The 13,968-nt window shown below is 40.0% G+C and overlaps 1 protein-coding gene across 4 annotated transcripts in view; it reads left to right on the top strand.

Moving 5' to 3' along the window:
* Nucleotides 1-13,968, top strand: part of LOC121325603 (arginyl-tRNA--protein transferase 1) — a 189,102-nt gene that overhangs the window by 26,399 nt on the left and 148,735 nt on the right. For all 4 annotated transcript variants that reach the window (XM_041268409.1, XM_041268407.1, XM_041268408.1 and 1 more), the window contains 4 exons: nt 1,696-1,759; nt 2,786-2,848; nt 3,043-3,146; nt 8,304-8,498. In XM_041268409.1, coding sequence (XP_041124343.1) covers nt 1,696-1,759; nt 2,786-2,848; nt 3,043-3,146; nt 8,304-8,498 — 426 coding nt within the window. The remainder of the gene's footprint in view (nt 1-1,695; nt 1,760-2,785; nt 2,849-3,042; nt 3,147-8,303; nt 8,499-13,968) is intronic.

The raw sequence follows: 13,968 nt of genomic DNA, 5'->3' as shown, positions 1-13,968 counted from the left end.
AGGGATTTTGTAGGCATATAGTCAGGTGTATGATTAAACAATTATACCAAACAGGTGCTAATGATCATCAATTCAATATGTAGGTTGAAACACAATCATTAACTGAAACAGAAACAGCTGTGTAGGAGGAATAAAACTGGGTGAGGAACAGCCAAACTCAGCTAACAAGGTGAGGTTGCTGAAGACAGTTTACTGTCAAAAGTCATACACCATGGCAAGACTGAGCACAGCAACAAGACACAAGGTAGTTATACTGCATCAGCAAGGTCTCTCCCAGGCAGAAATTTCAAGGCAGACAGGGGTTTCCAGATGTGCTGTCCAAGCTCTTTTGAAGAAGCACAAAGAAACGGGCAACGTTGAGGACCGTAGACGCAGTGGTCGGCCAAGGAAACTTACTGCAGCAGATGAAAGACACATCATGCTTACTTCCCTTCGCAATTGGAAGATGTCCAGCAATGCCATCAGCTCAGAATTGGCAGAAAACAGTGGGACCCTGGTACACCCATCTACTGTCCGGAGAAGTCTGGTCAGAAGTGGCTTTCGTGGAAGACTTGCGGCCAAAAAGCCATACCTCCGACATGGAAACAAGGCCAAGCGACTCAACTATGCACGAAAACACAGGAACTGGGGTGCAGAAAAATGGCAGCAGGTGCTCTGGACTGATGAGTCAAAATTTGAAATATTTGGCTGTAGCAGAAGGCAGTTTGTTCGCCGAAGGGCTGGACAGTGGTACACGAATGAGTGTCTGCAGGCAACAGTGAAGTATGGTGGAGGTTCCTTGCAAGTTTGGGGCTGCATTTCTGCAAATGGAGTTGGGGATTTGTTCAGAATTAATGGTCTCCTCAGTGCTGAGAAGTACAGGCAGATACTTATCCATCATGCAATACCATCAGGGAGGCATCTGATTGGCCCCAAATGTATTCTGCAGCATGACAATGACCCCAAACATACAGAGAAAGTCATTAAGAACTATCTTCAGCGTAAAGAAGAACAAGGAGTCATGGAAGTGATGGTATGGCGCCCACAGAGCCCTGATCTCTGGGATTACATGAAGAGAGAGAAGCAACTGAGGCTGCCTAAATCCACAGAAGAACTGTGGTTAGTTCTCCAAGATGTTTGGGCCAACCTCCCTTCAGAAACTGTGTGCTAGTGTACCTAGAAGAATTGATGCTGCTTTGAAGGCAAAGGGTGGTCACACCAAATATGGATTTGATTTAGATTTTTCTTCTGTTCACTCACTTTGCATTTAGATAATTGATAAATATAAACTATTAACATGTCTATTTTTGAAAGCATTCTTTACAGCATTTTTTCACACCTGCCTAAAGCTTTTGCACAGTATTGTGTGTGTGTGTGTGTGTATGTATATGTATATGTGTGTGTATATATATATATATATATATATATATATATATATATATATATATATATATATATATATATATATAAAAACATTGAGTGTGGGGTTTGTTTTTTTTCTAATAGTAGTTTTACATCAATTTCAGGGATAAAAATAACAAAGTTATTATAAAATTTGGTACCTGGCATGTAGTCTTTAGTAGCCTCTGTGGTTGAAAAGTACAATAGCAATGAAACCACATTGTAAGGTACACAAGTAACAAGCCACAATGATTGTTTCTCTGAACATGTGTACATGCTGTGTGAGTGACAGGCAGTAATCTCTCTTTGTTACAGGGATGTGGTCCCACGCCTTGACTGTGCAGGACTACCAGGACCTCATAGACAGAGGCTGGAGGAGGTATTTGTTTTGTTTTTTCTGCTCCATTGAAATGTTGCCTCCCCATCTGCAGCACCCTTACCGTTCTGTAGGACGGGCAATCTCTGTTTCAGCTGTCAGGCCTTTCCACTGCTGTTGCCCACTAATGCTGCACAAACCCCTTATTCAGCTAGATCTCTACAGAAATCGGGTGTCGAGAGTCCTCAAGTGGCTCACCTGGTAATAGCAGTCACGTGGTGTGCTCCGCTGATTGTACTCTGCACAAGTTTGCGACCTGGCTGTGACAAATCGCCGGTCTTCGCTGTGGATTCCGAAGGGAGCGTTGTATCGACTCTAGTGCTCCTGTGGCTTTGGGACGCAAAACTGCCAGGGTTTGTTTCTCCTCGTCACGCTACAGCAGACCCTGCTGAACAGATGCCTAGTTAGCTCAGGCAGGCCTTTGTCCTCCAGAGGCCGGTAGCTTGCTGACATCTGCTCTCAAGTTCCTAGGTGTAAAAGAGGAAACTGTCTTGGTGTGGGATCGCAGGACACCCACAGAACCTTCAGTTCTCCTGAGCTGTTTGGGGAATTGAGCTCAGGGGGGAAAAGGGTATTGGACATTCCAAATTGGGGAGAAAATTGGGGGTAAAATAGTTGGGCACTGGGAAGTCTCTGCTGTACTTGCTGATGAGTTGAACTAACCACAGATTTCTGATGGCCAGTGCAGTGCTCCTAAGATCACCAACCTCCGAAATGATTGAGCTTTTGACATGCTGGATGTCTTTCATTTCTAATTATTTCCCGGACGGGGTTATAGTAGAGGCATACATGTTTTACATTTTTCTATATACCTAAAAATTGTATATACCTTCTGTAATTGTGAAGCCTGGTATTGACATTATTTAGCTTAAATTGAGATTTTGGTGGTATATCTCTCTGGCTGTACATCTTGTCTGTCTCTATGTCACCACTTCTCTGTCTGTATGTGTCACATTTTCAACACAATTGCGACTCTCGTGTAAATACTGATGCCTTCCTTTAGTAAAGTACTTATGCTTCTCTTTTCAGGAGTGGGAAGTACATCTACAAACCTATAATGAATCAAACCTGCTGTCCCCAGTACACAATAAGGTATGAACAGTACATTATAATGAAACCTTACAGCTTTTTGAAAAGTTTCTCTTTAAGTACTATCTTCTGTATTGTATTGCATTACAGTGCACAGCACTCCTTTTTAACTGCTCTTTACTGAATCTTGTCTTAATTGCAATCAGGACCACACTGGGAAGGGGACAGTATTACAACCCTTTCTGTTTTGTTTTCAGGTGTGATTCTATAAACTTCCAGCCTTCCAAACCTCAGAAGAAGATCTTAAAGAAAATGGGGAAATATCTGTGCAAAGGAGAGCTTCCCAAGCCTCCCAGCGACGGTGAGTGGAACTTGAAGTGGTCTTCTAGAAATGAGGCGCTTGGTCTCACAGCAGACTGCCTCTTCAGAATCTGGAGTCTTCTTGGGAATGTGAATGCCTCGGTTTCTTTTTTAATTTGTTATCAATTGTAAAACTATGTAAAGTTTCAGTCAGGAAACTCTAAATACACATGCTAATAAGTTATTTGACACAGACAATCCCCTGCAACCATCACCTGAACTCAAGCAGACATTGGATTAAGGGAATTCCGTATTCCTTCAAATTTAAGACGCCCTTGAATTTAACCCCATTCAGTGCTGTGGACTGTGACAGGTTCGAGTGGTGTAGTGCAGAAAACAATGCAACCCAAACAGCGATTCTTCAAAAAATGTCTGTTATTAAATAAAACAGAAAGAGCCGCCTCTCTACTAACAATGGTATCGGGGGGGTACACAGTAAGCGTTTCGAGCTCAAAACAAACAATTAAGTCCCCAGTGCACGAAACTCTGCTGTCCACAAAGTTAGGTTTGTGTTTTGTGCTGTTGTGCGGTGAGGGAAGTGCTCGGTGAGGTGTGGACTGGCTCCGTATCTGCAGCCCCTCGCTCTCACTCTTCCTCTGCAAAAGACAAAACAAACACATAACAAAAATAACAAAACGCAGCTCCGGATGTAGCTGTTTCCCCTTTGTACCCATACACTCCTCCCTGCAAACAACCAGTCGCCATGGTTTCTCCAATAGAGGGCTGTCCCGCAGCTGCTTGCAACGGAGTTGTTCTGGGTACTTGCAACTACGTGCCCCTCCTAATATGTTCGCCTTCCGGTTTCCATCTACCATCAAGATGGTCCCTCTAGGAGGCAGCATACCACCATCCTTACACGGTGCCTTTTCTCGTTGGGAGGGAGATTTACAACATCGACTCTTTCTCTCTCTTATTACAGGGACATATGGCATACGTCCTAAAAATATAGTCATGAAATGCTAGGGGACGTACGGTGTACATCCTCCCATATGTCTCACTGTCCCGCAGGTTGTGAGTAACCGATCGTTTCAGAAATTTCAGAGTGTGGGAGGGTTTAATCTCTAGAGATGTGTGAGTGGTGTATCAGTCACGTCATAAACAGTGGATGATTGACATAGAAATCGTCCTGTAGCGGTTATCCGTGGTCAGCAACTAAAGTTTGTATTTCTATAGAATCGTGCTTTGATCTGAGCAAATCATGATGGCTACAACATCTTTAGGGCAGGATTGTCAAACTGAATTTTACCAAGGGCCATATCTTAATGTAACATTTGATTCGCGGGCCACAAAACGCACACCTTTTACATATACACTGCGTTTTAATAAGTGATATAGAAAACGCATGTTTATATTCAGTTTAATACGTACACATATATTTTATATATGACTTATTAATTTAAAACACATGTTATCTATCTTGCCTAGTTGCTGTCCTGTGCGTTCTCATTTACTGAAGAAATCTGGCATATTTTTTGTGAGACAAGCTTGTCAATATTGGGATTCATGTTTAGTGCTGAAACTATCTTTAGCACGGAGTGTAGATGCTTGCCATTCAGGCGAGATCTTTGAGCAGATTTATTAATCTTCATCAGTGAAAATTGCTGTTCGCAGAAGTACGTACTGGCAAACATTGACATGACGAGTGCAGCCTGAATGCAGAGCTGTGGGAATGTGGCTGGAAGGAACAGGTAAAACTGCTCAGTCGAGACAGAATCAATCTTAGCCTTCACACATGGGAGGCACTCCGTCAGTTGTTGTCAATCCAACTGATTTCTCCCACTGTAATTTCATGCTGCGCACACACTTCTCAACCTGTTGAAATATATCGTTTGCTGTGGTAGTGAGGTGCATAGCTGCAACATCCAAAAGCTCTTGAGAATTAGTGAAGTGTGTGAACACCCTGGATAAAAATAGAAAACGCAGTGGTGTCGTGTAATATATGTGCTCTTGTCAACAGCAAGAGAAAAGGCTACGAAATCGCTTGCTTTTTCAGTGAGCTCTTGAAGATCAGTAGTCAGGTCATCCACTTTTTCAGCCACGGTATTTCTTGAAAGACTGACATTGGAAAACACATGCTTTTATTTCTGTGACTTTAAGCATGCAGTCTTTTACAAAAGCACCCTCACAAAAGTGATTTGACAACTTTGCAATTAGCTCTGACACAAGATAACTTGCCTTTACTGCTGCATTACTTTCGCGTTTTGCCTTTTTAAACATGTTCTGCTGTAAATCAAGGGTTCTTTTTAATTCGGCCAGCTTTTCTTGCCTTTGCTTTCCTTCAAACTCTCCATATTTTTCTTTGTTTCATTTCATAGTGGCTGAATTATTTAATCACCGCAGTACTTCCCTTTCATACCAAGCAAGTGGGGTTTTCTTGCCGCTATACAAATAAATATTCAAACTCCCACCTTTCCTGAAACAATCTGCCTTCCTTCTCGATCTTTCTTTTCTTGGACATTTTGAGAGTTACATTATTGTTTTTGACGGCCAATAAGCTACATTGTCTAAAGAAAACACGCCTTAAGCACCAAGCACGGGATATGATTGGCTCTCCTCGCTGTCTTCTGTTTCTTAGTTCTGAGCTTCCCGCTACTTTTCTGTTGGCTGATGGGATTTGGAGTTCTTATGTGTAATAACCCAATAGACTCTGAGCCAGGCCAAATTACACTGTAATGAATGAACTTTGCGGATGGGTGGATAAAGCACCACCGAGGCCCGTATTCGGCCCGTGGGCCTTGAGTTTGACACCCCTGATTTAGGGGATCCAAGGGGCTATTTTTGGCAAACCTTATCTTATTTTAAACAGTTATTTTCAGAACTAATCAATCAGTGCCCTATATTGGACTGAATGCGATGTATGTCAGTGGCATTGCTCTGCAGACTGAAAGTATGAAATGTTCTATTTTTTGTAAAGCACTTTTTGAAACAAGCACACAATGTGACAGTTATCTTGCCAATTTGAAGTTTTCAACTTGGAATGAGCCTTATAGTGTTTTAGTCCAGTGCCATTGTAATCCTCACAACCTACAGGTTCCGATTGTATATTGTTTTCCAGCTTCCTTTTGATACAGTATGTGCAGAGGGTCAGAAAATACAGAACAGCAAAAAAAGAACTAAATAAATAAAATTAAATGAAAGCTGTACTTTTATTCCAAGCAAAATAATGTCATAGTTTAAATTTTTGTATTTATCTAGTTTTAGCCATGACAGAAACATCTGTTAGAAAATATATTTTTTCTTCTTATATAGTCAACCTATTGGCAATTTGAAACATACACAATTTGTTTTTTTACCATGTTAGGAAATAACTTTTCCAGGGATTTAAAGTTACATGGAACATTTAATTTCATTTTATTTAACCTGCAGTATCTCAATCAGTTGATCAGATATGCCCACAAATGTAACATCACTGAAAAGTTTGTGCTGAAAAAAACAATCTGTATGTTTCCTTTAGAGACTTGTGAGAAATTTGACTTTGAAATGATTCAGTCCCAAATTCGGGAAAAACCTCTAGCTCTGAGGTTTCCAAAAGCCTTAGCAGCGAAAGGGTTAATATGCAGCCCAAATTTATCACCCTCTATTTGAGAGAAAAAAATCAAACATCCTACATAAAGCTGACAACCTCAATTACTCATTTAAGAAAATGAAGTATGAATTCAGTTTGCGTCCGTCTGCCATCACACAGCATTACAGTTGTGTTGCTTCTCATTTCGTCTGCCATCAAACAGCATTACAGTTATGTGCTGCTTCTCATTTCTAGTCGTGATTACCGTATTCCTTTGAATTTAAGATGCCCTCGTATTTAAGAAGCAGACCAAATTTACCACCCTCAATTTGAGGAACAAATAAAACATCAAATAAATATGCATTTACAAAGATACAACCTCAATTACGCTGTTGTATCGTACAAAACTGACACAAAACAGTGTTGTTGTATATTAACCATGGAGCTTGTTTTATTATGCTGCAAACTGTATGATACTTAAGATGTCCAAGCTGGTACTGTTTGTTAGAAATTCTGAAATTGCAAACATTTCTCTTGGTATTCCTCAGAAAGCTTGGTTTGTTTTTTTTCTCAGCAGTGCCACGCTGCTGCTTGTGTGTTAGGGCAGATGCCTTTATTGTCTTTTCTCGGCAGTCAGTCACGTTTGTTTGTGTACTCAGGTAGTCACGTCTTTTGTTCCTGATTTTTAATACACGCGTCACTATACTGTACTCTAATTTAAGACACAGGCTATTTCTGAGAAGCAAAAAATGGTTAAAGCATGTCTTAAATTCGAAGGAATACAGTACTCGCACTGGTTCTTCTCCCTTTTTGTGAACTATGGTATTGCTTGGCATGTCAAAGTATGCAGGGGTCTGATCAGCATTTCTGATCTGTCCAAGCTGGTACTGTTTGTTAGAACTGAGCCAAATAGCAAAACGCTGAAATTGTAAAACCTTCTCTTGGATTTTCTCTAGAAGTTAATGACGCTTCTTTGAAAATGGCTGCCTGTATGTCATGGATGATTCGTGATGACGTCATTCGTCTTTTTTCAGCAGCCATTCACGTTGCTGTTTGTGCACTTGGGCAGTCACATCTTTTGTTGGCAATTTTAATACACACATCACTATATTTAAGCTGCAGACCATTCTTTTGAAGAAAAAATTGGTTTAAAAAGTGCGTCTTAAATTCAAAGGAATATGGTAACTACCGCATTCATGTCAACCTTCAGTCTGTGTCAGCTAGTAGTAATAATCAAGCCAGGTACATTTAAACCATCTCTTTGCAGTCAGTGCCATGCTCTGAGTTTACTTCCTCCTCCCCAACCTCCACCTTATTTTCAGCCCCACCAGGGGGTCTGGCAGTCAAATTCTCTCTCTGTCTATCTCTCTGGGCTGCTGTCAGTCAACATTTGGAGGGATCACCAAACTCCTCCAGAGGTAAGGCTGAGCACCAAAACCAAAGTCAAAATGCTGTAATAGTGCTTATATCAACTGTTTATTCTTTAATACCATTTTTAAATCCTGTTGTCTGACTGAAATACCCAAATTGGGACCACAGCCAAGATCGGCAACTCCTGTGCCAACAGGATTCAGACCCCGCTTGCATGGCTCCTGCTGCACTCCCAAGTCCTCTATATATCAATGTTGATACATTGCTGTTTTGTATTCTCAGGTGAACTGATGGACTCCCTCTGTGAAGATGCTGGGTCCTGTGATGCTCCGGTCCCATGCGGATCAGAAGTGAGTGTGTCTGTGGAGGGGCCTGTAGAAACTGTAAAATCTGCTGGACCAGGAGAGAAGACAGGCAGGGAGGAATCGGGGCAGTCAACACAGCAGAGCAGAGAGCAGACAGCCCCTCCCAAACCCGGTGAGGACCCACCTCCCACATTTCACAAGGGTGACCATATAACTTCATGTTCACTGGGACAGTTCAGGCTTTTTAACTCACCCCAATGCACTCTGGTAACTGTAGTCTGCTTCTGTTATAGACGGGTAAAATGTACCACAATCCATTGCGATGGAAGCTGAAAAGCCTGAACGATCTCAAACCGTCCTTCACATTTTACAACTTTCTGAGGCTTCCACAGGTGTAATTGCTTGTGTGTCGAGATTTCAGACCTTTTGAAGTGACCGTGAAGAGGAAGTTGTTAGTAGAGATGCAACAATTTATTGATTTCATTAATTACTGATCGTCATGGCTTTTATTTTGCCAGTCTTGATTAAACATTAATTGATGACCCAGTCTCCACGGTGCTCTGTTTGTAATCTCATGGCTCACATAGCTAGCTACCCAGTAACATTTGCTAATTATGGAATTATTAGCTATAATAGTTTTCTAAATATGTGTAATAAGTTATTATGTAGAATAATGACATCTTCTGAAGACTCTTGATGAAGAACACTGATAATGTTTTTGCTGGTCCTTTGTTGTTGTTGCTGTAGTGATGAAAGTGTAGAGTACAAATCAAAGGAGGTTATCATGAGGTTATGCAATGCACCTGGAATACTGTGTTCATATTAGGGTGACCAGATAGCAAGAGTGAAAAATTGGGACATTTTCAGTTGGTGAGTGTTGGAAAATTAACCTTGTGAACTACTGCACAACACAAGCGGTGCAAACTATGTATCTTTTCTTCTGTAGATAGGCTTTTTTATTCTTTCAGCTTCCTGTCTGCATTGCAGTTAGGCAGAAACAAAAACTTAGAGAAATGTCATTTAAAAAATAAATACCACAAAGCGGTTAACTTTCTTGTTTACTGTTCAGATGACAATGATGTTTTAATCAGTCTATCAGTGCATCTGTACTGGCTTTTCTGTGACCTGCTGTACTCTGTGTAGCAGGTGGGACAATGTCAGAGCTGCATTGTTTTGATTTAGGTTGCTAAAATCTTATTTTCCTCATTAGACGTAAAATACCAAAAATGGACGACAAAGCAAAACAAGCAAAGTATATAAACGGTACATGCAGATGGAGGTAATTGTTTTGCACATCTTGTAATGTGACAATGAAACAGTGATCGATCGCTAACTTCAGAATCACATATTAAACAAAAGGTTACTACAGAGACTGCTGAACAGAACGTAAAACAAACAACAAACAATAAACAAACCGGAAAGTCAGTGCAGACAAAAAAAAGTATTCCTGTGTTGGTTGTACCCAAGTTAAATCAGCACTACAGGTACAATCAAGCACAGCTACCTCAGTTAAAAACAACCTGCTGTTTACATTTTAAACACAGTTAGAATTTTAGACCCTAATAGCCACGTTTTCTTTGTTTTGACTCGGTACTGATAAAATAAATGAATGGATGGGACAAATAACATGACAACGAACGTGCTGCATATATGGACTTTAATAAAGAATGCCAGATACCTTTGGGTTACCGAGTTTTGGGACTGCTTCTAATTGATGTCCACATCTCTGTAACTTACAATGTACACTTCCAACCAATTCAGTGGATGCAGACTAATCCACACCAGACAGCGAAAGTCGGCAGCAGCTGTTAGGAGATGCTACATGCTTGCCATTTAACAAATTACAGCACTCTGTTTTAGTAAGGAAGCAAGTACCACTATTTTAAGTCTCTTATAGTGCTCTGAAATATTAGCTATTTAATGTTTACAAGTCCATGAAATGTCAGTGAAATCATAATAATAATACTAATCCTAATTAGATGATTTGACCATGGGCATATGATTGAATCAATTTTTTTCCCCACTACGTTTGGTACTTGCTCTTTTTTGCTTTGTAGTGACAGACTCGTCAACAAACACCAGCCATCATGACACTTCACCAGTAAAGGTGGACTTGCACGCACGCACCGAGAAAATCACATGATGCATATCACATAATGCATATCACATCATATGACTGCAAGTTAAGTGATTGGATAGCTGCATAGATGCAGTGCAAACAACTCACTCAGACAACACGCCCTATACCAGTAGAGTATTTTGTTGCACCGTGAGACAGTACAGCAGCCACGTATACAAAATTTCCTATCAAGAAAATAAAAATTTCATATTTTACGCCTGGGTTTTCAACAACTACTCTAAAAATTGTGACATAAGGCGTCGGGATGTCTGGTCACCCTAGTTCAAGTGCTTGGAGAGGCTCGAGTGATGAGCTACCAGACTAATCCCAGGGCTTAAAGGAATGAGCGATGAAGGTAGGTGAAGAGAACTGAATCTGTTTAGCTTGAAACAAAGAAGAATTAGGGGGAAATGATTGAAGTGTTTAAAATCTTAAAAGGAGTTGAGCAAGTTAGCCAATAATTTCAGCGCAGTACAGAAACCAGGACCCGGATGATACAGACTTTGGACAGAGGGAAGGAGACACTTGGAAAATGCTGCCTTATAAAGTTGCCCTTTTAGCACATTGTTGTTACTATTGTAGTACTAAGGCAAGACAGTAGATGGCAGCAAATCACCTTTAATGTTGAAAGAACATGCAAGGTAGTACGCCAGCCAAGGCAGACTAGTTCACTTGTGTTGTCCTTTCTGTTTCTTAAAATGGTAACTGCCCCTGGCACGTTTTGTAGGTTATGTCCTCTGCTTCAAGAGGATTCAATTCCATGTTACAAAGTAAAGAGCACATGTTCCAGGAGGACAGCTATTGTGGTGCATTTCTATTGTACAGAAACATTCTGTAATTGGATTGTTTAAGATATAATACATATACCAGTATATTCCAAGTACTGGTCATAGAGCACCATGTGCAAATTGATAAATAGATGTTTCCAGCTTGACATGTTCTTTTAAATAATTAAATTTTATATTTAAGGATCCAGTGAAGAATGAAATATGTATATTCCAGTCTCAACTCAAGTACAATACATAATAGGAAAAGTCTTGCACTGCTAGTATAGGTTCATCCTTAGAGTAAAGATTAGCTTGCACACTTCCCGGTTGATGAAAAAGACAATTTATTTGTTAGTTTGTGTGCATGATTTATTTTTGAATTCTCTCAGTGCAAAAATATGTTGGTCATTTAACTTTTACAACAGAATTGAAATTTAAACCACCTGACAAGTGAACTAAAAACAAACAAAAAAAGCAAATGTGGGCAAGTTAAATTAAACATTTTCTAACAATGAAGTATTCACAGCATTTACTTTAGTGTGGTTTTATTTTATAACTTCAAATGCTGTGTCGAGCTTATGTGTGTAGTGTTGCAAGTGCCACTCTCATGTTTGGGTTCTCTTACACATGGCTTGGGGTTAAACCATACCTGCAATTGAATGAATTTGTGACCTGGTGAGCCAAAGAGCTGAAGGCATTCCTTTGGTGTTCTTTATATGCAGGCTTAGTGTTTCACTTAGGCAATTTCCTGTACTCTGAGGCTACATTTTGTTGAAATAAGACACCCACTTACAAGTTAGAGATTAAATGTCATTTCTTTCCATTTCTAAAACGGTATTTAGATTGGAATTTTTTTTTTAAGAGTACATGCGCAAAACAGACATTTGCTAATTATATGATAAGATCAGTAAGGTTAATCCTAGCACTTTAATGGTATGTGCCTAAAATATCAGAGTTCTAAACTAATGTACTCTTGCTGATTTTTAAAATAGCTGTGTCCTCAACAGAACAGAGTGTGACCTGTGACCTGTCTCCCCATGCAACAAAATGCCCCTAGTTGATGCAAGAAATAAATTGGTAAGAAATACTACTTGGAACAAATGTAGTATTTTTAAACCCACTAGGGGTTGTTTTTTGCAGGGGGACAGGTTAATGGTTACACACTGGTGTGCTTGGTGTTAGCAGTGGTTCCAAGAGCGCTATCGAGGACACTGGGTGCTTCTAACTTTATGAGACCAAAACAAATTATAGTGAATCTAAAGAAGAAAAAAAATACAGCAGGCTATTTAAGGGAACTCTGTTACACCCATACCATGTTGCTCTTTAATAGTATGAGCTATATCTGTCAATCTAGGAAAGCGGAATTGAATTAAAGTTCATAATACAAGAATACAGCACAGTACTGCAATACTGGTTCAAAAGTTTTTAAAACAGTACTATAAATGAAAGTTTTAAGTTACCATTGAAATTGGGTACATATATTGGTACAGTAATTTTGTCTTCTCCATGACTCGAACGCTGCTTATAGGAGCGCCTATCTGGTTGCATTGCACACATAATTGAGTGATTGCATACTTCTGGTTGAAAGTGGGTTGTTCGGTAGAGCGGTCAGTTCGTAACTCTGGGGTTCTACTATATATAGCAAATGAAAAGCTTGTTTTAGATGTACGCAAAAGTTTAAATGTTTAAAAAAAATATGTATTTCAGGATGTTCCAGACAAAAGCCCTTCAGCCTTTTCTACACATCTGAAAAAGGGCTTGTCATTTAGTGTTGACTTATCCAAGGTGTCGAGTTAACCATGGGTGCACATGAGCCATGGCAATAACATGCATGTAAGAAACAGAACTAGAGCATTATTTTTATGAAAACAAACCGAACACGAACTGTGCATAATCTGTTGACCTATACTTTATTGCCTTGTACTGTCTAATTTGAAGGCTTAAATAGCAAAAGTTAACAAATGTACATCATAGAGTTAACTCTGTGAACAAATACAAGAATAAACAACTTAGTTTTTCACAGAAGTCAAGCATTGTCGATTGCTTTGCATGCAAAAACACACACTTTGAAAGTTCTGCTGACCGTGCTTGTTATACCGCATAACCTGAGCTTTTAAAGCTCATTGTGAACTGAAACTTTAACCAGCTGCGCTTGGTAGTTGCGAAATGAATGAAAGAATGAACGAACGATAAGTTTCCAGTCAGAGGTCAGTCACAAGAGTATCAAGTAGAGTTCAGTCACGTGAAATGACAGTGTCGAGTTATCCACTAGTATCCAATAGTTTTTATCCCTTCAGTACAGTAATAAGTGTCGAGTTACGAGTAAAGTGTGTGTCGAATTAAAAGGGTTGGATGCACATATTTTATATGGAGAGAATCTGGGAATTAAGCAAAGGTGTCAAGTTATCTACCAGTCGAGTTAACCGAAACTTTAGCACCCATAGTACTAGATTAAAGAATGGTTTAATAACCTGTGCAAATCTAAAAACGTCTGATTCTGGTGCTGTAAAACAAATGCAGTTTACTGTCTGCAAATGGAATGACTCGCTGTGGATTCAATGTTATGAGTCCAAAAGCCACAGTAACATAGCTGAGTTTGCTTCTTTCAAGTTGGAATAGAAGCATGTTGACATCGTGCAGGCAGCTGTCTGAGAGATGGTGTTCGTCTTCCTCCATTAGCAGCCCTGTTCCTCTGAAGCAACGCAGGTTCTAACAAGCCCTGCTGGAGGCAAGCCTCCTTGGCTTGGTGCAGGTTT

Source organism: Polyodon spathula, chromosome 13, assembly GCF_017654505.1.
Source record: "Polyodon spathula isolate WHYD16114869_AA chromosome 13, ASM1765450v1, whole genome shotgun sequence".
Lineage (NCBI taxonomy): Eukaryota > Metazoa > Chordata > Actinopteri > Acipenseriformes > Polyodontidae > Polyodon > Polyodon spathula.
The sequence above is the reverse complement of the archived record's forward strand: the minus strand, read 5'-3'. Positions and strand labels throughout refer to the sequence as shown.